The sequence below is a fragment of the Rhinoderma darwinii genome, chromosome 1 (genome assembly GCF_050947455.1).
Source record: "Rhinoderma darwinii isolate aRhiDar2 chromosome 1, aRhiDar2.hap1, whole genome shotgun sequence".
NCBI classification, from domain to species: Eukaryota; Metazoa; Chordata; class Amphibia; order Anura; family Rhinodermatidae; genus Rhinoderma; species Rhinoderma darwinii.
The window spans coordinates 222,540,040-222,566,420 of NC_134687.1; the positions used below are offsets into that span (position 1 = coordinate 222,540,040).

Here is a 26,381-nt window from a genome sequence, read left to right on the forward strand (position 1 = left end):
TCTGCTTTCAACCAATATTATTGGTAGGCACAAGAAATCATGTATTCTTAATTATACTTCATTTACATCTAAATAATTGTTAGGTCTTGATAATTAAAATAATGCCAATAATAATGACAAGAGAATACTAGATATGACAAGTAAATTGATAAATCTAGCCTCCAGTGCTGGCAGTGTCAAAGCAATATTCTTCTTGAGGCATCGGGTTATCCATACCAATAAAATCCTGGTCCCATGCATCGAAAGAGAAAAATTCCTTAAATCATTTAGATACAGTTTATTCTTTCCTTCTTGTTTGTGTTTACTAGATAAATGCTGAGCGTTAAATTCTTCTTTTAATAGTTGGTCTCTCCTTCATATTTCTGGTCTTTAGAAACAGATTTCACGAAGGTCATTAAGGTCAAAGTGAATAACAGTGAATAATTGAAATCCTGTCTCCGCCATCCCTGTACCAGTGAACCTGACACTAAACCTTTTCATTATAGAAGGCTGAACGACTGCCAGGACCAACATCAATCAGCAGCTGGGATAACCAGCAATAAGGATTTCCTTTCTACTATCATGGCCTGATACAAAACTGCACTTACTGGAGTATAGGAAAAATAGGCTCTTTTTAAAGTTTACAGTGTGCTTCATATTATTTGACAACATTCAGGAAAACATGAGGGCATAAATTATTCTGCTCTGTGACACTGCATGCCCTGTATATTTTTACTTTTTAATACTGCATGAGTAGCTCTTGGAATAAAACACAGCAGGTTTTTCAGAGAAAATAGAGCCCTGGGCAAAAATTGAAATTTTATATAATCTTGCTTGTATTTGCAAAACCTACAAGGGACACAGACTTTCAGTGCAGAATCAACACAGAAAATCTGCAATGAATTCACTATGTCTGAGAATGGCCTAAAAATGGGATCTCACATCGCGGTTTAAATGCTTTTTTTGCTGTGAAACGTGAAAAAACGCATTTAATCTGTGACGTAAGGTCGCAGCCTTAGGGATTATTCAGACGAGCGTGTATCACGAATCATGGGGCCGTTCACCGGACCCTTGTTTCAACGGAGCGTGTGAAGGGTCCGTGAAAATATAGGACATGTCCTATTTTTTTGCGCTTCACACATCCCTCCATAGACTCTAGTTGGGGATGCGTGATAACGCGTCCTGCACTGATGCAGCACGGGTGCACCTCAGTAGTTAAAAACTGCCGATTTTCACATCAGAGGTTGGCCACGTTCGTGTGTATGTAGCCTGAGGGTATGTTCACACGCAGTGTTTTCAGGCATATTTTGTGGCGTTTACGCCTCGAAAAACGCCTGAAAAAAACAGAAGCTGAACGCCTACAAACATCTGCCCATTGAAATCAATGGTAAAAACAGCATTTCGTTCATACGGGCGTCCTTTTACGCCTCTGTTTAAAAAAACAGAGCGTAAAAAGACGCTCCGTAAAATACCCTTAGGGTTGTAGCCACACTGCCATAATAACAATGCCAGTCACAGTGCTTCCCCTTTCCATTCTCTCCTCCAGCAGACGCTTAATGTAGCGGCAGGGGAAACATGTAATATATACATTCGCACACACACACACACACACACACACACACACACACACACACACACACACACACACTCACTCCATAGGTCAAATTATCTCCAGCGTCCAGTTGTACTCTTAATATATTACTCAGTAGGAAGGCTAAGCAGGCTGCCAATTAAATGTTGGCTACTAATTCAAAGCCATGGATGTTGCCGGTAGTTGGTCCAGGGCTACAAAGACTGGACTGATACATGTTTCATGTCAGATAATGCAAGAATTTTAAAGAAATGTAGAATGCATACATTTCTTATATATATCCACAAACGTTTATCTGTTAGAACATGTTGTTATGGGTTTGCCAATGGTGAGGGTGGTAATAATACTAATATTTCCAAAGTCTCTATATCATTTTTCCTTGTCAATTGAATGCTTTGAAGAGCTCAGACAACAAGCTGTGATGGGGAGTTGGTTTTATCATCTAAGCCTGATTCATCATATCTTCAGTGAAACAACCTTTGTATCAGGAAAATGAAATTGTTGATGGGTGGCATTGAAATATTATGTATTGATGTGATTATTATGATATTGATCATAATCCCTTTATTTCATGAAGATCACCAGCCACAGCTAGGAATGACTATTACAAACGTAATTTACCCGTTTTGAATAATATCTCTTCAATTTCTTTCTAATCCTGAATGTAATAAAAGCTAATTCTTAGATTTAACAATAATGCAGAAAAATAAATGTCAAGCAACACGCATTGTATTATATTTTTAAACTTTCACCCATAAAACGGATGAAGGTATAAAAATATAATACAACATATTAGTCTAAATACATGTCTTAAATGAGCAGCATATTATGTACATAATTTATAAGTAGATACTAAATATTTAAAACAAGTAAACAAAAAACAAACAAACAAAAAAACCTGTTCAGGTCATGTGTCTCACACCATAAGCATGCTAGTTTCATGCAGTTATACTCAATAGCTATATCGATTACTGTTGGAACCAAGTGAGAGGAGAAGCTAGCTACTTCCTTCCTAACAGATATCACCATTAAACTAAACTTCCCAGCATTTCCTGTTCTTTAACGTGTTAATAAATAGGCAAACATACATGCACACACACCCCAACCAACCACACAAACCAACCCCACACAACACACACCAACCTCACACAACACACACACACACACACACACACACCTCCCTATACACACACCTAGAAACACCTACCTACCTTGCAACCTTATAAGCTTTAAAACTGTGTATTAGTCCTTATTCACACAAACGTACCACCGTCACACGGACCTATATAATTCAATGTGGCCGTTCACACAGCTGTTGTTTCAATGGACCGTGTGAAGCATCCGTGAGAAAATAGGACATGTCCTATTTTTTCACACTTCACGCATCCCTCCATAGATTCTAGTCTATGGGGGGATGCGTGATATCGTGTTTTTCACGTCCGAGATCCGTCTGAATCTAGCCTTAGACGTAATGGACATGGTAGACAAGTAAACATTTGGCCACTAATACCAGAAAAATTTAGCATTCCACAGTCATGTCAACCCTTATTCTTTGCACAGTGTGGGGATTGGTGCGTTAACCACTTTGACTGCCAGGGATAGCTGAAATAGGGAGGTGTAGGACCGTCTGGATGACTTGGTGACAGAGAAGATATCCCTATAAGAGCTAATGTCGCTGACAATGGTAGCTGTCAGGTTGTTACTACCTGCTCCAGGAACTAAAGGCAGGGCAAGATTGGAGTTTACAAGGGAAAGGCAAAGCACAGAGTTGTCATAAGTATTCAGGAGCATAGTCAAGTTTTCATTTTACCTTAATGAGCTTTAAAGATCAAATATAGTCACATTGATCTTTGGATATGTCATAGTTACAAGTGGTAAATTACATTGGAAGTCTGTGATCTTGTACCACCTCTGACTTCCAGAATAAAAGGGCTCTATGATCAAAGCTACCAGGCTGCTATCCAACATTCTAAGCACACTGCTATTTCTTTAAAGTGGTATTCCATCTTATAAATAATGTAATAAATAAAGTGATGGCAGATTGGAAAGCTGGGTGGCTCTGAGCGCCGCTGTGCAATGAAAAGGTAGAAAGAGCCTAAACGTTAAATCAATGCTGCAGCCCTTCATTCTCAGGATCAGTCAGGGTCCCAAAGGTCAGATCCCCACTCATAGGGATATGCCATCACTTTATAAGATGGGAAAACCCTTTAAATATACTTTTGGAGCTACACTGATCTACATTTATGCATTACATTTAGGTCCTGTTAATGTGAGATTAAAGGAATGTTAAGGCATGTCCAGACATGACGGAATTGCTCTGGAACTCCGCTGCGCACAGTCCACTGCGGAAATCCGCAGCGTACACGTTTCTCCATTGCTTTCCACTGCGGACCATAGGCTGCGGTTCGGAATTTGGTGTCCGCAGCATACACTGGCTGTTGCGGACGTGTAGCGGACGTGTAGCGGACTTGTTGCGGACTCATTGCAGAATTTCTCCATTTACTTCAATGGAGAGTCAAAATTCCGCAATGAAGTATGCAGATGTTATGTGTGTTGCGTAGCGTATTGGTTTTACGAACATGAAATTTCTTCATTCTGGCTGGACCTATGTATTTCTAGGTCTATAGCCAGAGTGAGGCCCCATGCATAACGTAAAAACGCCCGTAATCATGGGCCGTTATTACGGCACGGGCAGGCCCATAGAAGTCAATGGGGCTCCCGTAATTACGGGTGACTACGTGTGTGCACCCGTAATTTCGGGAGCGTTGCTAGGTGACGTCAGGAGATAGTCACTGTCCAGGGTGCTGAAATAGTTAAACGATCAGCAGTAACTGTTTTAGCACCCTGGACAGTGACTTCCGATCACAATATAGATCAATGTGTAAAAAAAATTGAAGTTCCTACTTACCGAGAACTCCCTGCTTCTTCCTCCAGTCCGGTCTCCCGGGATGACGTTTCAGTCCAAGTGACGGCTGCAGCCAATCACAGGCCAATCACAGGCTGCAGTGGTCACATGGACTGCCGCATCATCCAGGGAGGTCGGGCTGGATGTCGAAAGAAGGACGCGTCACCAAGACAACGGCCGGGTAAGTATGAATTTCTTTTACTTTTACTAGGGAAAGGGCTGTCCCTTCTCTCTATCCTGCATTGATAGAGAGAAGGGGAGCACTCTTCACCTGAATACGCAACGGCTAGTCCGCATCAATTTAATGCCCATTTTAGGCAAAGCCGCAACAGAATCTGCAACGCAGATTATGTGCGGCATTGATGCGGACAGTGTCCGCAGAAATACGCCACGTCTGGTCATGCCCTTACTGTGTATTATATTTGTATTCAGAAACAAAGAGGATTCTTGTATAAAAGATAATCCAATGGAATAGATTCATTGATCAGCCATAACATTAAAACTACCTGCCTATTATTGTGTAGGTCGTGTGTAGGCAGGGCCGGCGATAGGGGGGCAAACTGGGCGATTGTCCAGGGCCTCTATCCTCTTAGGGGCCCCTGCCCGCGGCTGCTATGGGGACTGCACCACCCGGCCCCTAAGATTTATGGGCCCCCTCATGCCCGGTGGGGTCGCTAGCACCGGAGGGGGCCACGGCTCTAGCGACAGCAACATTCACTTGTATCTGCGTCCTCAGGACGCAGATACAAATGAATATTATAGGCTGAAGGCCACGTTAGGCCTGCTGCCTATGAGGCGCTTGAAAGAATCCCTGCGCAGGCCAGTGTGATGACATCACTGCATCACGCTGGTCTGGGCATGTGTCCCTCCTGGAGGCTGTGCATCGCTACGTCCGTCGCGGGAACGGGGCAAGGCAAGTACAAATTTTTTTATTTATTTTTGGTGGCTGTCTGGCAATATACAAGGGTTGGCGCTGTGTAGCACTATATACAAGGGGTGCACTGTGTAGCACTATATACAAGGGGAGGCTGTGTAGCACTATACACAAGGGGGGCACACTGTGTAGCACTATATACAACGGGGGGCGCTGTGTAGCACTATATACAAGCTGGGGCGCTGTGTAGCATTATATACAAGGGGTGGTTCTGTGTGGCACTATAAACAAGGGAGGGCGCTGTGTAGCACTATATACAAGGGGTGTTCGCACTATCTACAAGGGAGGGGGACTGTGTGGCACTATATATAAGGGGAGGGCATTGTGGCACTATATACAAGGGGGCAGTGTGGCACTATAGATAAGGGGGGGCTGTGTGGCACTATATACAAGGGGGGCTGTGTGGCACTATGTACAAGGGGGGGCTGTGTCGCACTATATACAAGGGAGAGGGGCTGTGTAGCACTATATACAATGGGTGTTCTCACTATCTACTAGGGAGGGGGGCTGTGTGGCAATATACAGGGGGGATTGCTTTGTGGCACTATATACAAGGGAGGGGGGCTGTTTGACACTATATACAAGGGGGGCTGTGTGGCACTATATACAAGGGGAGTGCATTGTGGCGCTATATACAAGGGGGACAGTGTGGCACTATATATAAGGGGAGCAGTGTGGCACTATACAAGGGGGGCTGTATGGCACTATATACAAAGGGGGCCGTGTGGCACTATGTACAAGGGGGGGGCTGTGTGGCTCGATATACAAGGGGGGCTGGCACTATATACAAGGGAGAAGGGCTGTGTGGCACTATATACAAGGTGGGGCTGTGTGGCACTTTATGCAAGGGGGATGTGTGGCACTATATACAAGGGAAGAGGGCTGTGTGGCACTATGTACAAGGGAGGACTGTCTGGAACTATATACAAGGGGGGATGTGTGGCACTATATACAAGGGAGGAGGGCTGTGGGGCACTATATACAAGGGGGGCTGTGTGACACTATATACAAGGGGGGCTTTGTGGCACTATATACAAGTGGGGCTGTGCGGCACTATTTACAAAGGGGGGCTGTGTGGCACTATATATAAGGGGTGAGCTGTGTGGCACTATATACAAGGGGGGCTGTGTGGTACTATATACAAGGGGGGCTGTGTGGCACTATATATAAGGAGGGGCTGTGTGGCACTATATACAAGGGGAGCTGTGTGGCACTATATACAAGGGGGCTGTGGGGCACTATATACAAGGGGGCTGTGTGGCACTATATACAAAGGGGGGCTGTGTGGCACTATATACAAGGGAGGGGGCCTGTGTAGCACTATATACAATGGTTATTCTCACTATCTACAAGGGAGGGGGCTGTGTGGCAATATACAGGGGGATTGCTGTGTGGCACTTTATACAAGGGGGGCTGTGTGGCACTATATAAAAGGGGAGGGTATTGTGGTGCTATATACAAGGGGGACAGTGTGGCACTATATTTAAGGGGCAGTGTGGCACTGTACAAGGGGGGCTGTGTGGCACTATACACAAGGGGGGCTGTGTAGCACTATATACAAGGGGGGCTGTGTGGCACTATATACAAGGAAGGAGGGCTGTGTGGCACTATATACAAGGGGAGCTGTGTGGCACTATATACAAGGGGGCTGTGGGGCACTATATACAAGGGGGCTGTGTGGCACTATATACAAAGGGGGGCTGTGTGGCACTATATACAAGGGAGGGGGCCTGTGTAGCACTATATACAATGGTTATTCTCACTATCTACAAGGGAGGGGGGCTGTGTGGCAATATACAGGGGGATTGCTGTGTGGCACTTTATACAAGGGGGGCTTTGTGGCACTATATAAAAGGGGAGGGCATTGTGGTGCTATATACAAGGGGGACAGTGTGGCACTATATTTAAGGGGCAGTGTGGCACTGTACAAGGGGGGCTGTGTGGCACTATACACAAGGGGGGCTGTGTAGCACTATATACAAGGGGGGCTGTGTGGCACTATATACAAGGAAGGAGGGCTGTGTGGCACTATATACAAGGGGGGACTGTCTGGCACTATATACAAGGGGGGCTGTGTGGCACTTTATACAAGGGGGATGGCTGTGTGCCACTATATACAAGGGGGCTGTGTGGCAATGTATACAAGGGGGGGCTGGGTGGCACTATATACAAGTGGGGCTGTGTGGCACTATATACAAGGGGGGCTGTGTGGCACTATATATAAGGGGTGAGCTGTGTGGCACTATATACAAGGGGGCCTGTGTGGGACTATATACAAGGGGGGGCTGTGTATCACTATATATGAGGGGAAGCTGTATGGCACTATATACAAGGGGGGCTGTGTGGCTCTATAAATAAGGGAGGCTGTGTGGCACTTTATACAAGGGGGCTGTGTGGCACTATATATACAAATGGAGGGGCGCTGTGTAGCACTATATACAAGAGGGGCTGTGTGGCACTATAAACTAAGGGGGGTTGTGTGGCACTATATATAAGGGGGAGGACAGTGGCGCAATCTACAGGGGGGCTGTGTGTGGCGCTATCTACAGGGGGCATTACTGCTGTTGGTGGCACAAAGGGGGAACGTTTACTGGTGGGGCACTTTTATTGTGTCGAGCACTGAGGGATTAATATTACAATATGGGGCACTGTAGGTTATGAGTTTGTTAAGAGGACGGGGTATAGATGTGGAGAGTGCTTGAAAAGCAAGAAACCAACATGTCTGTGTGTCAAATTCTGCAAAGACGAGTCATGGCTGGAATAAGTCATCACAGTGGTCTGGGCCTGGATGGAGAAAAAAAGGGAAATTGAATGACTCTAATCAGAGAAAACATCACCTGTGAGTCACTAGATATAAATGTGCTGTAATCACTTATATGGTCTGCAGAGCTCCTGCGTATAACTGCCATCTACCACTATATGGTCACTACATGGGGGACCCATGAGCGCAAACGGAAACCATAGCTTCCGTTTGCATTACCAATGATTTCAGTCGACTGCGCTATTTTTTCCGCAAAAAAACCAGAAACCTTACGGAACGGAGACAAATGGAAACCATTTGCAATGGAAACATTGCCATTGAAATCGATGGTAATACAAACGTAAGTAATGGTTTCCGTTTGGTTTGCGTTCATGGGTTCCCCTGACGGAAAGGTTCTGATGGAAGCCATCAATGGAACCCCGGTGCAGATGTGAACAGGCCCTAATTCAGCATTTGGGGCCCCACTTTTAACCTTGCCCAGGGCCACACTTTGTCTAAATCCGGCCCTGTCTGTAGGTCGTAGGTCCTACTCATGCTGAAAAGAAAGCTCTGACCAGTTGGGACATAAACTCCAAAAGACCTCTGAATGTGTTTTGGGGTATCTGGCATCAAAACGTTAGCAGCAGATCCTTTAAGTCCTGTAAGTTATGCGGTGGGGCCTCAATGGATCGGACTTGTTTTTCCAGAACATCCCACAAATGATCGATTGGATTGAGATCTGAGGAATTTGAAGGCCAAGTCAACACCTTGAACTCTTTGTTATGTTCCTCAATCCATTCCTGAACAATTTTTGCAGTGTGGCAGGGCGATTATCCTGCTGAAAAAGGCCACTGCCATTAGGGAATACTGTTGCCATGAAGGGGTGGACTTGGTCTGCAACTATGTTTAGGTAGGTGGTACGTGTCAAAATAACATCCACATGAATGCCAGGACCCAAGGTTTCCTAGTAAAACATTGCCCAGAGAATCACACTGCCTCCACCAGTTTGTCTTCTTTCCATAGGGCACACTGGTGCCATCTCTTCCCTAGGTAAGCGATGCACCCCCACCCTAACGTCCACATGATGAAACAAAACGTGATTCATCAGGTCATGACATCTTCTATTGCTCCATGTTTCAGTTCTGATGCTCAAGTGCTCTTTGTACGCTTTTTCGCTGGTGGACAGGAGTCAGCATGGGCACTCTGACAGGTCTGTGGCTGCACAGCAGCATACGCAGCAAGCTGCAGTGCACTGTGTTTTCTGATATCCTTCTATCATAGCCAGCAGTAAATTTTTCTGCAATTTTTGCTACACTAGATAATCTTTACGATCAGACAAAATAGCCTTCTTTCCCAACTTGCATCCATGAGCCTTGGGCGCACACGACTCTGTTGGCAGTTCATCGGTTGTCCTTTCTTGGACCAGTTTTTGTAGGTACTACCCATAACCATCACAATTTAGCCCTTGTCAAAGTCGTTCAGATCCTTATACTTGCCCATTTCACCTGCTTCCAACATGTCAACTTCAAGAACTGACTTTTCACTTGCTGCCTAATATAACCCACCACTTGACAGGCGCAATGGTCACGAGATAATCAATGCTATTCACTTCACCTGTCAGTGGTTTTAATGTTATGTCTGATCAGGGCGTATAGATATATATATACATATACACTAATGGATAATTTCAAGAAAATGTTTCAGAAAATAATACACTATAGAAGATGCTGACTTTTGATAAATACGGTGCATGTTATTCACAATTGACTTCCAATTCTCTTCATTTTCCAGGCAATAAATAGTGACATCTGGTGGTTTGATGCGAGAATCATTAATAATGTATACAGATATGCACAGATCCATTTGGTGTAATATATTACCTGCTGACCTCACCAGCAATCTCTTGAAGTATGTTGCCCTAGTATCTCAGAACTGTTGTATCAAACTTGTATTCTGTGTCAGCTTTTCTTGACATATTTATAGTGTAAACATTGTATATTTGGGATGTATCATCATCCTCCACCCGACTGCCATTCTCACTCACTGGGTGGCCCTCTTCTATGTTTAGGTGCTGGGTCTAAAAAGGAATTGTGTTGTGAAATTCCTGATTCTGTAGATCATCATAAAACCATGCTTTAAACATTAACGTGGTACACTTCACCTGTGCCTGATCCTTTGGTTCTTGTCACGGCAAAGATGGTTGGTTACTGACCCTGTGTCTAACTCTTCTGATTATAACTGCTACTAATTCTTTACCAGCTTCACTGAACAACCCCACCAGAGCTCATGACTTTGGTACCTTGTTCCAGACTTTTCCATTCAGGTCAGTTGTCATCACCATTGGGTAAACGTAAGAACCTGATTGGCAGAGTTCACTCCTCTTAACAGGAGATAAGGGTATGATATGTGAGGTTATCTTAGACCAGTAGTCTCCAACTTGTAGTAGGGGCATTTAGAGATGGGGTTTTAAAACAGCTGGAAAGTCTCAAGTTAAAGAGCACAGCCTTAAAGGGGACCTGTTACCTCTCTTGATATATCTTTTTGAGTAAATAATTGTATTTCCCATGACATATCAATCCTGGAGCATCTTTCTTAAAACTCTACGTTGCGCCATTCCTCTGTTATTTCTACTACAAATTTATAAGAAATTGACAACCGGGTGTTACCGGTTGTGGGTGTGGTGTGTACCTACATAGACTGACAATGTCCAATCAGTGCTGACAGATGAGACTGTGTAGGGACTGACAGGGAGAATGGTAACACCCATTTTGTTAATTTATTCATACATTTCTAGGAGCAATAACTGAGGAATGGCAAAGGGCAGTATTCTAAGAAAATATGTTCCAGAATTGTTATTTCTTGGGGAATACAAGTATTTAGGTATTAAGTATTAGTTCCTCTTTAACATGTGCCCGGTTTAGCCCTACTGAGACATGCAGGGTCCACATCTTGGTATATGTATGTATGGAATGTTATATATGTAGGACCAGGGCAAATAAAGTAGCTCTTTATCTTCATCTACGTTCGGAGTGCTGCCTATTTCTTAAATAAATATATATATATATAATTTATTGTGGAAAAAATTAAGACATAGGGGGAAAAAAGTTCATTGGCTTAAGTTATGTTCAGATCATGTGTGTGAGACTTATGTTGCATGACTGCTATAGTTAGTTTTGTCAAAAACATCTGCATCACCTCAGCCTTAGTGAGTAATTAATTTTTCCTACTAAATGTTGAAAGGTGTTGTGTTACTTTACCATTGTGCGGTTTAATGTTTATCTAAAGAGATCTATGTTAGTAGCTCAGTTATATAATAGCATACTGCATTAATATTTTTGCTGGGATATTATATCACCTCAGAAGATGGTAGGAATTGGAAGGGTTAAATGAGGCAGGGCTTAGGATCCGGGGATAGGATCCACGCTCGGAGAAGCAGGCAGCTGAAACAGTAAAGTATGCTCTGATGATTTCTCATGCTGATGGAACTGCATTAAAACCGTCCTGTCTTTTCAAGGATTAATTTGTGGTGTCATACATCTGCTCTATGACAGGACATCGCTGAAGCTGGCACTGAAGGGGACTCTTGGTGAAGATGATCCGGTGGGCTCATTGTCTTGTTCTTCTCATCACGGTGTGTTCTCTTAACTATGGTGAGTAACCTGAAAATGTAACACTTTTTTCTTGAATTGTACGGTTAATATGGCTTCCACCGGGCAACCAACGGCGTTCAGCTGAAACTTTAATTGTGAACAGAATTACATATTCATTATCTATACTTTATAATGGTATACTGTTCAGAGTAGATTTTCCACTATCCGACCAGTGTTTTAAGATGCTCATCAGTAAAAAGGAAAAAATTTAAAAGATAACGACAAATTGTATCAATCCCTGTCCCCACAATCTCCTTTCTCGGATGCATTACAGACAGTACGAAAAAAATTATATTCGATCCAAACATTGTAGGACCATAGACATAACGATTATCACTAACCATTGTGTTTTACAGTCAGATCATTAAAATATATTAATACATGATGGAAAGCAAAAGACGGGAACCAACAAATATGTTTAAGGTAATGTGTCAGAGAAGAACTGAAATATTGATGTAGAAATTCCGGTAAAATTCTAAGGTGTGATTAAATGTCTAAACATTGTATATAGTGTATACTGTATATCAATTAAACGATGGCACATATTATGGAGGATGCCAGCCCATATGGAGGATGCCTACAGGAGACATTCATCACAAATACAAGATGAATACTTTTGATGGCACGCCTGAATAATTCCTCAAAACTGTAACAGCTGTGCAGCTAAACATATCACAACTTCTATTCTGTTTTAAGTCCTATTATAATGTAGGGCTAGTGTACAAATTGGGAGCCAAACTATTTTTCCAGGTGTAATAATGCTGTAAGATGCCAAATGGCATGATCCATAATAACTACAATATCTGGCCATAATTGTTCTAAATATTATTATTATTATTATTATTATTATTTCTCCTGGCCTAACTGGATAAAAATAGTCTTTCTCCCTCATATAGGGGAAATATAAGTCACTGAGTTGTTGTCCTCCTACTACCAGTAGATTTGGGTGTAGGGTGCTGTAGACCATTTCACCAGATTATTATTATGACAAATCGATGTAACTATATTAGATCAGTAAAGGCCATTGATGCCCCACAAAAGCTCTGAAGAGTTCCGCCAGGAAGGGGAAGCCACATGTGATCAGCTGCTGATTGGTTGGTCAGAAGTGACTTGCAGTCAGTGAAAGAGAGTAGCTCAAGTGCATGGATGGAGTCAGTTAAAAGGGTTGTCCCATAGGGACATCATAGGGGGGGGGGTCCACCTTGAAAGAATAAGCACAACCATAATCTGAATGGGCACCATGTAATATCAGATTTCTGATGCAATAACAGCTAATCTCTAGAGGTTTCAGCTGCTAGACCTGCAGTGATCAGATGATCGCCAGCAAGTCCTCGTTAATAGAAAGGGACAACCTCGTTAATGGCACCATAGTTGGCATTATGGGGCACTATGGTGGCTGATACTATGGATGGCATTATGGGGCACTGTGGCTGTGGGACATTGTGGCTGTGGGTTCAGTGACTATGGACACTTTGTCTATAGGCATTATGACTGGCATTATAGTGTATGGTGGCTATGGGCATTACAGCTGTAGGCTCTATGGCTGGCTTTATGTGGTACTGTGGCTGTAGGTATAATGGGGCACAGAGGCTGTGATCACTATGACTATAAGCCCTATTGCTGGCATTATGGGTCACTATAGCTGTAGGCGCTATGGCTGGCATTATGGCACAATGTGGGTATTATTGCTTTGTGCTCTATTATGCCCCTTATACGTCCCTTTCTCACACAGGAGACTACCAAAATATTAGTACACACACTAATAATATTCAGGCTAGACTATTGTAACACCCTCCTTAGTGGCCTGCCAGCAAACAACTTCACCTCCTTCTTTCAGTTCCTCTACTGTCTGCCCATGACACAAAGAAACCAATTTTAGATCCTCACCCTAATCTACAAAGCTCTATCCAATTCTGCTCAGTGAGATACCGCACCCAACACGCAACCTCTTCTCTACCAATGACTACCTCCTCTCTATCATTTCAATCACCTCCTCATACTCTCAGATACAAGACTTTTCTCTTCTGGAACTCCCTCCTTCATTCCATCTGACATTCTCCAACCAGCCAAACCTACAAACGCTCACTGAAAACTTACCTCCTCCAACAAGCACATAAAGTGGCCTAAAGAGTCCCCCAACTGGTATTTCAACACCTACACCTTCTTGTATCTACTCTTATTCCTTATAGATTGTAAACTCATATCGGCAGGACTCTTGCCGAATGTATCTTGTAAACAATTGTTTCATTTGTCTGTACCACACCGTCTTTTGTTACAATCTTTTATCCTAATATTATGTTATGCAGAGCGCTATGGAAGTTGAGGCCACAATATAAATAAATAATAATAATTATGAGGCACTAAATGCTTCATGCACTAGAGTTGGCATTATGTGAACTGTATGGTTGTGGGCATATTGCCAGTCTGAAGACACTCTGGCTTGTATTATATGATCACAACGGATAGTTTTATGTTGCTATATATGCCTTGTAGCTATATCTAGAATATGGCAGCTTTATATAAGGATTGTGGCTGACATTTTCATACATGCACTATGGTTGGTTGATGTCATTATCTGCACTATGTCTGATAGCTGATGTTTTTATATGTTCACTATGGCTGCTGGTATTATATTGGTGTCATTCGTAAATATATAACTATGGTAGAGGGTATAATAAGTAGAGTTTGTGGTGCATTGTGCGCATGATATATTTCCATCCAGACTATGGCGTATAAATCTGTACTATTCCTTTATATTTTTTCCAGCTGTCAAGGCTTGCTGGGAAATGTAGTTTTGCAACAGGTGGAGTTTTACAGGTTGAAGACCACTGTTGTACAGAGACCATCAATAGCATGAAAGGCTAAAGTCACACTGCATTTGGACACTTTATGCATTCAGGGTATATTTTTTACTACACAATTTTTTACTGTACAGGGTATATGTCAGGAAATTTTCCTGACGTATATGTCTAACATGCCCATAGATTATTATTAGTCAGATATATGCCAAAAGAGTGTCCTTTTGGCATACGCTTGACCAGTATTTGTTGGTATACCTTTGTCTCAACTGTGTTGAAAAGCAAAGTCAACCACAAAAAATAAATACAAATAAAGCAGAAGTGTATAGTTAAAATTAGACTTCCTGTTACATAGCTATTTTAATGTGATATTTCACTTAAATATGACACTCCATGTTTAGAGTCACTTAAAGTGTAGCTAAACATTTGACAAACTTCTGACATGTCATAGTGACATGTCAGAAGTTTGGATTGGTGGGGGTCCGAGCGCTGAGCCCCCCCACCAATCGCTAAAACGAAGCATCTGAAGTTCTCGTGTGAGCGCTCAGCCGTGTCATTTCTGTTCGGCTTTTTACGGAAAGCCGGTGTATCGGAGTACGGGCTCATAGACTTTCTATTGAGTCCGTACACCGATACATTTATTTCCGGAAATAGCCGAACAGATACGAAGCAGCTGAGCGCTCACACGAGTGCTTCTGCCGTTTCATTCTAGCGATTGGTGGGTCTCAGTGCTCGGTCCTCCACCAATCCAAACTTCTGACATGTCACTATGACATGTCAGAAGTTTGTCAAACGTTTCGATACACTTTAAACAAATATATGAGAAAATTGGGGAGGAATTCATGTAATAGAGCCGATCAGTAGCAGGGGAACAACATTTTTCTTTGGTTGCCATAAGCAGAATACAGATTCCACTATAACAGCCTGTATTCTGTGAATGAGTGAGCAGAGAGGTCATTGGGTGTTACAAATTTTCACAGCACTGCTCTGCTCTATAATGGGAATTGCTCCAGCTTGTAAAGAGAGGGATTTGCGTAATACATATATATTATAGTATAGTTCCCTACTATGCAGATGCCACTAGTAACCGATAGTATTTAAATGGTATTGTGCTTCTTTACATTCAGAACTTGAAAAAAATTCCTTATCATAGTATTTCCTGCCAAGTCAATAATAAAATTACATTTTCCAAAAGGTAATTCATAAAATTACCAGCAACATTTAATAACAAATATTGGGTATGTATATAGACATAATAAAGTGACCATCATAAGTTGAAATAAACAAATGTTATTATTAGACACATTAAGCCACAATTACACGGTTAAAAACACGGTTATTGTTGGCCACTTATCGTGGTGGCAGCTCCCAAGTTCTTTGCATACAGCATGTTGGCTTAATGTGTCTAACAATAAAATTTGTTTATTTCAACTTATGATAGTCACTTTATTTTGCCTATATACAAACCCAATCTTTGTTGTTGGTTTTACGGTATGTGGCAGTCATTTGTGTGGTGCCCACTGGAGATTTCTTGTTTCATAAAATTACCAGAGAACCTGCTCATAGTTATATATTTACAAATGACACCAATGCCTGTACAATGTCAGCCTGTGGTGTCCTATGGTTACTTTTTTAGGAAGTGATAGGTATGTCCAGTGTGAATCACAGACTGAAAAAATGTACCCAGGAGAGTCCACTGGGAATTTGGACATTGAGTCACATGATCCCTTTCAGAGAGAATTCACTGAGATGAATGGAGCACCCAGCTATGGCCATTAGATTTATTCTGGCCCCTAATAAGGTATTGTGGTGCCATTCCGATGGAAAAACTATATTCAAAACAACTACACAATATACTTTCCATAGCAATAGAACCATGTAGAGATTTTATTGAGTTGTACTTTTGGAATAAAATAGAAAACATTGTTAAACTTTTTGCCCTAAAGCAAATGGTGCATTACAGTTGAAGAATCCTTTAGGGCAGTGGTTCCCAAACTTTGAGGCCGGGACCCACTTTTGGCCGAGACTTTTGTTTGGGACCCCCCACTACTGTACTTGGCCCCATTTAGTCTGACATATGTCAACATCATTCATAGTTAGATACCGGTACTTTAGAAAAATAAGTCCCTGCAACATCGAAAACAACGGCAATTGTGTGGGCATGTGATGGGGCAGGCTCAAGGTATCCTGCTGCTGTGCATCGCTGGGGCCCGACTGTGGCTGCTGATGGTGGGTCATGTGACCCGACCCGTCCAGCTAGGCATTGCGCACAGAGGGGTGAAACACATCTGAGTGGGCCCCCCACACAGTAGAATGACCCCTTAGTGGCCCCCACACAGTATAATGTCCTTATAGCTGCCCCACAGAGGATAATGCCCCTATAGCTGCCGCCACACAGGGTAATGCCCCTATAGCTGCCCCCACAATTTATAATGCCCCCATAGCTGCCCCTACACATTATAATGACCCCTTAGTGCCCTCACACAGTATAATGTACCTGTAGATGCCCCCACACAGTATAATGACCCTATAGCTGCCCCCACACAGTATCATGCCCATATAGCTGCCCCCACACAGCATAATGCCCCTATAGCTGCCCCCACACAGTATAATGCCCCTATAGCTGCCCACACACAGTTTAATGCCCTATAGTTGCCCCCATACACAATGCTTCCATAGCTGCCCCCACACTGTATAATGCCCCTATAGCTGCCCCACACAGTTTAATGTCCTATAGCTGCCCCAACAAAAAAAATGCTCTCACAGCTGCACCCCACACAGTATAATGCCCCTATAGCTGCTCCCACACAGTAAAATTCCCCCATAGCTGTCCCCACACAGCATAATGCAACCATAACTGCCAGCATAGCTGCCCTCCACACAGTATAAAGCCCCCCATAGCTGCCACATCACAGTATAATGCCCCACACCTGCCCCCACACAGTATAATGCTCCCATAGCTGCCTCCACACAATCTCAATAGTGCCTGATAAAAATAATAAAATACATACTCACCTATGCCCGTTCCCACGACAGGTGGAGGGGATCCGTCTGTTCCTCCGGTCTGTGAAGTGTGGCTCAGTGCAGACAGGGCGATGACGTCAGTATATCACGCCTGTCTGCTCCGATCTGTCAGCTCCTTGCTCCAGCATTGAATTCAACTGTATCTGCGTCCTGACGACGCAGCTACAGTTAAAACCGGGATATCAGTCAGTGGCTCGCGACCCACCGGAGATCTTCACACGACTCAGAGTGGGTGGCGACCCACAGTTTGGGTATGTGCACACGATAACTGCAATTACGTCTGAAGTTATGGAGCTGTTTTCAGGAGAAAACAGCTCCTGCATTTCAGACGTAATTGCATGTACTCGCGTTTTGCGGGGCGTCTTTTACGGCCGTAATTTGGGGTTGTTCTTCATTGGAGTCAATGAAAAAACGCTACAATTACGTCCCAAGAAGTGTCCAGCACTTCTTTTGACGAGGCTGTAATTTTACGCGCCGTCTTTTGACAGCGACGCGTAAAATGACAGGTCGTCGGCACAGTACATCGTAAAGCCCATTGGACGTAATGGGCAGATGTTTGCCGACGTATTGGAGGCGTTTTTTCAGACGTAAATCGAGGCGTAAAACGCCTCCATTACGTCTGAAAATAGGTCGTGTGAAACCAGCCTTTGGGAAACCATGCTTTAGGGCGTGTTTTATTGACAGGGATCTAAGACTGTAGATCCCCATTTTAGAATCATCATTGTTGAGCTGATACACCACATGTTCTCCAACAACAGTCCAGGGATATTTCCTTTGCACTTGGGTATGAGTCACAATTAAAATACTCGTGTGTTTTTTGTAAGATGATGTAGTTGCTTTATGAGTTAGCATGCCCCAGTAATTCAATTACATTTTAGAGCAGGAAAGACTAAGTATGACAGCACTTGATGTTCATTCAGTTTTCATCTGTTGCTAAACTCTATGAATAAATAATGTCAAATAAGCTACTTTCAGCGATGTTCAAGTGCCTTAGCTCTGCAGAAGGAAAGCAATCTGCTGTCTTTGTATTATGTTAGGGGTATTACATAAACTAAAGATATGCCCAAATGACAGAATCAATAATAAATATGTCAAATGTTATAATAATGTATATTTATAAATACTGAATGAGTTATTATGTTGTTGCAGAATAAAGGCTACAGTGTATACAATTATTTCAGGCATAAAATAAGGTGTGAATACAGTATGGAAGTACTATGGACAATATATAGTATTGCATTGTTATATATTGCATTAGGTGCAGTTCTTCTATATACTTCCATGAGCCAAGAGAAGAACAAATTCTATGCATTTGTTCAATAGGCTATAGACGATTGTTCTATAAGCGGCAGAGACACCGCTCGGGAATCCCCGTGGATTTCTCATTGTAGCTTTGGATTGCCCTTGCAACAGATGTGATTCTGCTAAAGGAAGTATATCAGGGCTTTGCACTTAATAGAATTCCTAAATATACTGGATCAGTCGCAAATATACTGGATCAGTCACAAATATACTGGATCAGTCGAAGTAGCTCCAAAGTATTTTGAAAAAAAAAGTGTCCTGTTTTTCCTGTCCATGGACTGTGTCTGATATTACAACCCACCCTTATTCAAGTGAATTGGGCTGAGCTGCAAAACCAAGCAAAGCCTACAGACAAAAGTGGTGCGGTTTCCAATTTATTTAATATTTTTCTAATCTAGATACAAATCCTTTTACTGTAATGTTTCTTTTACTAAACAAAATAATCAGTGTATAAATTACTGTCTACTGTTCGTGTCTTATTTAATGAGAAGAACATACTCCAAGATCCAAGATTTGTTGCAGATTCAGGGTTCCAAAGCCTACATAGTTGTATTTCTATGATCTTAAAAGAGACCATTATTATTCCAGTTTGTGACGTCACTTCCGTGTGTTTTTTCAAACAAGGTTTACAGCGACCATATTTCAGGTTGATGATAAGGGGTACATGCAGCTAGAATTTTCATTTAACAGGCTCCCACCCCCCTAATCAGCATCCAAACTGGGCCAAAGACATGGCAGTGTATGAATTCAACACTACTGCAATATTTACATGCTAAAGATCTCTTTCAGGAGCCAATACCCATATATTGCAAGTAGCGTTGTGGCCTCTGACAGCTGTGGGACCCCCATTCACCCACAAGGTGAGAGTTCCAGAAAATGGGTACTCCATCTATCAGGTATATGCCATAAATGCCTAAAATGGGAATACCCCTTTCACCATGGCATGTTTTATTAAGCCAAAAATTATAGACTATCATTACCCTTTGTTTTTTATATTTCCTCCCACAATTCCATGCTATGCAGCAGAGATTCATGTGCTTTTCTATGGCTATGTACATACTTGACTTCCACTATTGGCAATGTCATATTGGCCATTAGGTGCCTCGTTTATTAATAAACAAGACCAAAGATAGTTCAGTGACAGTGCAATAAAATAGAATAAATGTTAATAGGAAAACAAAAACTTTTTATAGGGACTCTGTAATGTGCTAAATCTTGTTTGTTATGTGGCCCCATAGTCACAACAGCTTCTTCGGAAGAACAATGACAACTTTGTCTAATTCTGTACCTTGTTTTTATCTGTCCCTCCTTGTGTTTAGTATTTTCCAAAAACCACCCCCTGGCAGAAAGAGAAGATGCTCTCCTACGGAACCTTTTTATGGGGTACCAGAAATGGGTAAGGCCTGTGCACAACCCCAACAAGACAATAAAAGTCAATTTTGGCCTGAAAATATCACAGCTCGTGGATGTGGTAAGAAAGCTGTATACTTATAATAGCATGATAGAGATCTGTTACAAAAGTCAGGCTGGAACTTCTTTTGTCCTTATCTATTCGATAGTTTGATATTCCTACTAGGGCAATAGCAATTCAGGTTCCAATGGTATCAGGAACTTTACTAACTTGGAGGGATCTCGCTCTTCTAGAATAAGCTGGCTATATCCATTCAGTATTTATCAGTCTAATTTGTATGGCGACAAACCAACTACTTCTTGACATAGGAGGGAACAAAGATTGGACAAACTAGATTGTTCCTGTATCCTTTGTTTCCACAGAAATAAGCAGCTCAAGAAAATAATTCAAATGGGCAGATTGGGTCACCATATCAATGTCACAAAAAATATACAGTTATAGTATATTCTAATTAAAAAAAAGTGTGATCAATATTCTATTCTGCTGATATCTAGGCCATCGCAACTCCTCACCTAGACCCTTAGTGTTTCACCTCTTTCCCTGCCTTGTATCAGTGAGATATGTACAAATCATCAGCTCCTTGTCCGGCCTGTTACTGTACGATATTCTTACTGTATTGCTAATGCCCTTTAATACACATATTGTATCATTCATAGATAATATACGCAAGATTACAACATTTTTGTACCGAAAAGTCACTAAAAATACAAAACAATTTAAATGATAAAACATGACTAGTGAATAAAACATAAACATCAGACCAGAGTAAACCGTCAAAGTACTGGAACATACAGTACACTATATGGTTACCTTTTCCTTTTAAACCAAAAATCCAACTCATTTCTCCTGGGAAGATATTGCTGCAGACAGAACATGGCAAGAATTGAATCACTTCAATATATTGAGGTGAAAGGATTGTATTACCAGGAGTATACTGACAAAATATGAGCTTGTAGTTTAACCGCTTCAGGACCAGACACCATTTAGCCATTTTTAGCACGCATCAGTTAAATGGCTATAACTTTTTTAATTGTTGGGCTAGCAATGTGATTTTTGCGATTTATTTATTTTTTCATTGACGATGGAGGTTTCTTTTTTATTATTATTTTTATACACTCCTTTTTTTTTTTTTTTGCTATTTTCGAATTTCTAGGCTTAAATTTGAAAATAATAGTGAAAAAAATCAGCTTTTTCACTTTTCAGCGATTTTGTTTATCTAGTAATAATTTAGTTTTACTCTAAAATAGACCTTTTATTAGATATATTTCATTTTGATACATTACATGTCTACTTTAGGGTAATTGGGTCTGGGCTAGAGTTACGACAATGATTCGAGGAGGGGGACTTTTTTGGGGGGTGGGTATTTTATGTATATTTATTATATAGTTATTTTGCATTTTATTTTACTTTTATTATTATGGTCTGTCCCTCAAAGATCAGATTTTTTTTTAAATCTTTTACACTTTATCTTTCCACTGTAACTAGGGCCACATAGCAGCCCAAGTTACAGGAGAAATTAGCCCTCTTATACTGACTATTGTCACTAATAGGGCTGTGCTGTGTCTAGTTAGACTCAGCAGCAGCCTCTCACTAACGGCATCCCGGCGATCATTTGACCAGTCACATGATCACCGGGACGAATAGAGGCAGCAGCGCTGCCGCTGCCTCTATTCATATACACAGCACTCATTGAGCAAGTGTACAAGTGATCAGAGAAAATTGAAGCAGCTTTCGCTGCTTCAAACTTCTCCTTAGGGTCCTCAGCAGTCACTGACTGCCGGAGACCCGACATTCAGCTGCCCGATCGCTCAGACAGCAAGCTAAAACTTGCGCCATTAATACACTATGGCGCGGGTTATAAGGACTCTGACCACTGGACGTTTATATACAGCCGGGGGTCGGTAACCGGATAATACTGTCTTTTCCGTGGCTGCGGGCCGTCAGGTTCACTCTACTCCTGACGGCCGCAGCAATGGGTCTGCGAGCGCTGGCCCCAGTCTCCTCCTAAGGAGACGCCAGCGCTCACTTCCACCCCACCTCGGCCGCTCGGCATGCTCATGCCTGCTCTTAAAGGGTTAGCGCACACACACCAGACTTTTATGTGTAATCAGCCCATGAGTGCCCTGGACTATAAGAAGGGCCCAGCCCCTTGCTTCGATGTCTGAGCATTGTTTGTCGGATCCGAGTTTGTCTAAGCAAATGGTCTCCTAGTGTTTTCCAGTTCCTATTGTTCCCTGTTCCTGTATCCTGTGCTATCCTGGTCAAGTGCCGTGCTGTGCTGTAGTCATGCTGTGCTGTGTTCCACGACTGTCCTGCTGCTCCACGCCTGATGTCTACCTGCTGCCTAGTCCCAGCCGTGCCTGCCTTGCTACTGTCCGAGCTGCCACATGTACCCTATACGAACTATAGACTGTGACCTGCGCCCTGTTGGCCAGCTGCCATACCGCCAAGGCGGTAAGGCCCAGTGGGGCCACAAATCCTACGTGACAGTATGCTCAGGCCATGGACCCCGCTGGTCGATCCAAGACCAAGATGACGTCACAAGAGATGAGGGCGGATATGCTGGACCTCCGGTTTCGACAGGACCAACTCCTCCAGGCCATGAACATTCTCACACGTCGGCAGGAGGCACAAGCTGCCGTTCCTCCTACTACACCGCATTCCAAATTATTATGCAAATGTTATTTTTCGCTGATTTTCCTAAATAGTCCATGCAAATGACAGTCAGTATAATCTTCAAGCCATCAACCGTTGGAGTATAATGCGAATTTAATTGAACAAATCTCCTAATGATAATAGATTATTTTTTTAGAAGTAAAAAAACTCAAAATGCACTGTTTCAAATTATTATGCACAACAGAGATCAAAACATTTTAAAGGTTGTAAAGAGAACTAAAATGGTAATGTGTTGAATTTGCAGCATCAGGAGGTCATATTTACAGAAATCAAAATCTCTTTCAAATAAAAAAAAACTTAGGAGGCCAAGTTACATGTTAACATAGGACCCCTTCTTTGATATCACCTTCACAATTCTTGCATCCATTGAATTTGTGAGTATTTGGACAGTTTCTGCTTGAATACCTTTGCAGGATGTCAGAATAGCCTCCCAGAGCTTTTGTTTTGATGTGAACTACCTCCCACCCTCATAGATATTTTGCTTGAGGATGCTCCAAAGGTTCTCAATAGGGTTGAGGTCAGGGGAACATGGGGGCCACACCATGAGTTTCTCTCCTTTTATGCCCATAGCAGCCAATGACACAGAGGTATTCTTTGCAGCATGAGATGGTGCATTGTCATGCATGAAGATAATTTTGCTACGGAAGGCACGGTTCTTCTTTTTGTACCACGGAAGAAAATGGTCAGTCATAAACTCTACGTACTTTGCAGAGGTCATTTTCACACCGTCAGGGACCCTAAAGGGGCCTACCAGCTCTCTTCCCATGATTCCAGCCCAAAACATGACTCAGCCACCTCCTTGCTGACGTCGCAGCCTTGTTGGGACATGGTGGCCATTCACCAACCATCCACTACTCCATCCATCTTGACCATCCAGGGTTGCACGGCACTCATCAGTAAACAAGACGGTTTTAAAATTAGTCTTCATGTATTTCTGAGCCCACTGCAACCGTTTCTGCTTGTGAGCATTGTTTAGGGGTGGCCGAATAATAGCTTTATGCACACTTGCAAACCTCTGGAGGATCCTACACCTTGAGGTTCGCGGGACTTCAGAGGCACCAGCGGCTTCAAATACCTGTTTGTTGCTTTGCAATGGCATTTTAGCAGCTGCTCTCCTAATCCTATTAATTTGTCTGGCAGAAACCTTCCTCATAATGCCTTTATCTGAACGAGCCCGTCTGTGCTCTGAATCAGCCACAAATCTTTTCACAGTACGATGATCACGCTTAAGTTTTTTTGAAATATCCAATGTATTCATACCTTGTCCAAGGTATTGCACTATTTCACGCTTTTCGGCAGCAGAGAGATCCTTTTTCTTTCCCATATTGCTTGAAACCTGTGGCTTGCTTAATAATGTGGAACGTCCTTCTTAAGTAGTTTTCCTTTGATTGGGCACACCTGGCAAACTAATTATCACAGGTGTCTGAGATTGATTACAATGATCCAAAGAGCCCTAAGACACAATACCATCCATGAGTTTAATTGAAAAACTAATAATTAAATGTTTATGACACTTAAATCCAATGTGCATAATAATTTGGAACACGGTGTACACCTCCTGGCAGTGTTGATCCTCATTTTTCTTAGCCACTTCCTGACTGCTATGATGGAGATGCAGGTACCTGTTGTGGATTCTTGAATCAGTGCCAGATCCACTTCAGCCTGTATTCAAGGGCATTTTCGTCTGATGGCGCAAGGGTCGCTTTCATCATTTTGGCATGGACTGTCTCTTAAAATTAAGGATGAACTTGTCACTCAAGACCTGCCGTCTACCCTGGATGACCTCATCCTTCTGGTTGCCCGGATTAATAGAAGGCTCCGAGAATGGCTCCAAGAGGTTCATCGGGAAGGAGGTGTTCCTAGTCCGGTCCCTACCTTGATGCAACCCCTGCTGTCCTCAGATGCTGATCCTCCTAAGGAGTCTCTGAGGATGGACCAATGTAAGCTATCTACCCAGGAGAGACAACGCAGACGCATCTCGGGACTCTGTCTTTATTGCAGCCTCGGAGGCCATTATGTGTGTCTGTGTCCCCAAAAATCCAAAAGCCTAGGGTTGGTAGGAAAGACAACCTTGGGCAAAGAAGGACTCCCGTCTAAATTGTCCACACCCGTGACCATAGTGTCCGGTGAGAAAACGCATCAGGTCTCTGCGTATCTGGACTCTGGATCCGCTGCTAATTTCATTTAAAGAGACCTGGTGGACCTTCTTCAATTACCCACTACCTTTCTGGAGAGACCGTTTATTGTTGCATCGGTAAATGGACTACCTCTGCTAGACCCAATTATAGCTGTGACCAAGCCACTGAGGCTCCAAGTAGGGGCTCTCCACTCCGAGCTTCTATCGTTCTATGTCCTTTCCAAGGCCATTAACCCCGTGCTGCTGGGCCTGCCTTGGCTCCGACTACATGCCCGAGTCCTGGACAGGAACTCTGGTGAGGTTCTCCAGTGGGGTCCCGAGTGTCACAGCCGATGCCTGGTGCAGATTCGTTCGACTCAGCCTCCTCTACCTCCGTCATTGGCAGGATTGCCTGGTCATTATGCTGCTTTTTGGGATGTCTTCAGCAAAAGGAAGGCGGAGACACTGCCCCCACACTGGGCGTATGTCCTATCGAGCTGATTCCTGGAGCATCCCTTCCCCGTGGTAGGGTATATCCTCTCTCCTTGCCAGAGACTCTGTCCATGTCCACCTATGTTAAAGAGAACTTGGGGAGGGGGTTCATATTGAAGTCTTCCTCCCCGGCAGGAGCCGGGTTCTTCTTCGTCAAAAAGAAGGATGGCTCCCTGCGTCCTTGTATTGACTACCAGGGTCTCAACCAAATAATGGAGAAAAATAGGTCTCCGTTGCCACTGATCTCAGAATAGTTAGATCGTATACGTGGTGCCAAGATTTTTTCCAAACTAGACCCTGCGTGGGGCTTACAACCTAATCCGGATTCGCCGGGGTGACGAATGGAAGACTGCATTTAACACCCATGATGGACACTATGAGTATCTAATAATGCCCTTCGGCCTGTGTAATGCTCCCACGGTCTTCCAGTAGTTCGTTAATGACATTTTCCGTGACCTCCTCTATGTTTGTGTTGTAGTCTATCTTGATGACATCTTGATTTTTTCTCCAGATCCTATGACTCATCAGAGACATGTCCGTCAAGTTTTGCTGCAGTTAAGGGAGAATCGTCTGTACACCAAGTTGGAGAAGTGCATGTTTGAAAAGGATGCTCTACCTTTCATGGGCTACATTGTCTCGAATAGAGGTCTCAAGATGGATCCTGAAAAGGTAAAGTCCGTCCTGGAATGGCCACGCCCTCAAGGCTTGAGGGCCGTACAGCGCTTTCTGGGATTCGCCAATTTTTACAGACAGTTTATTCCAA

General features: G+C 42.9%; 1 protein-coding gene across 1 annotated transcript in view; it reads left to right on the forward strand.

Moving 5' to 3' along the window:
* Window positions 1-11,566: 11,566 nt before the first annotated feature.
* CHRNB3 (cholinergic receptor nicotinic beta 3 subunit) overlaps window positions 11,567-26,381 on the forward strand; it is a 46,287-nt gene continuing 31,472 nt past the window's right edge. The window contains exons 1-2 of the mRNA XM_075861807.1: window positions 11,567-11,799; window positions 20,243-20,394. Coding sequence (XP_075717922.1) covers window positions 11,742-11,799; window positions 20,243-20,394 — 210 coding nt within the window. The 5' untranslated portion in view covers window positions 11,567-11,741. The remainder of the gene's footprint in view (window positions 11,800-20,242; window positions 20,395-26,381) is intronic.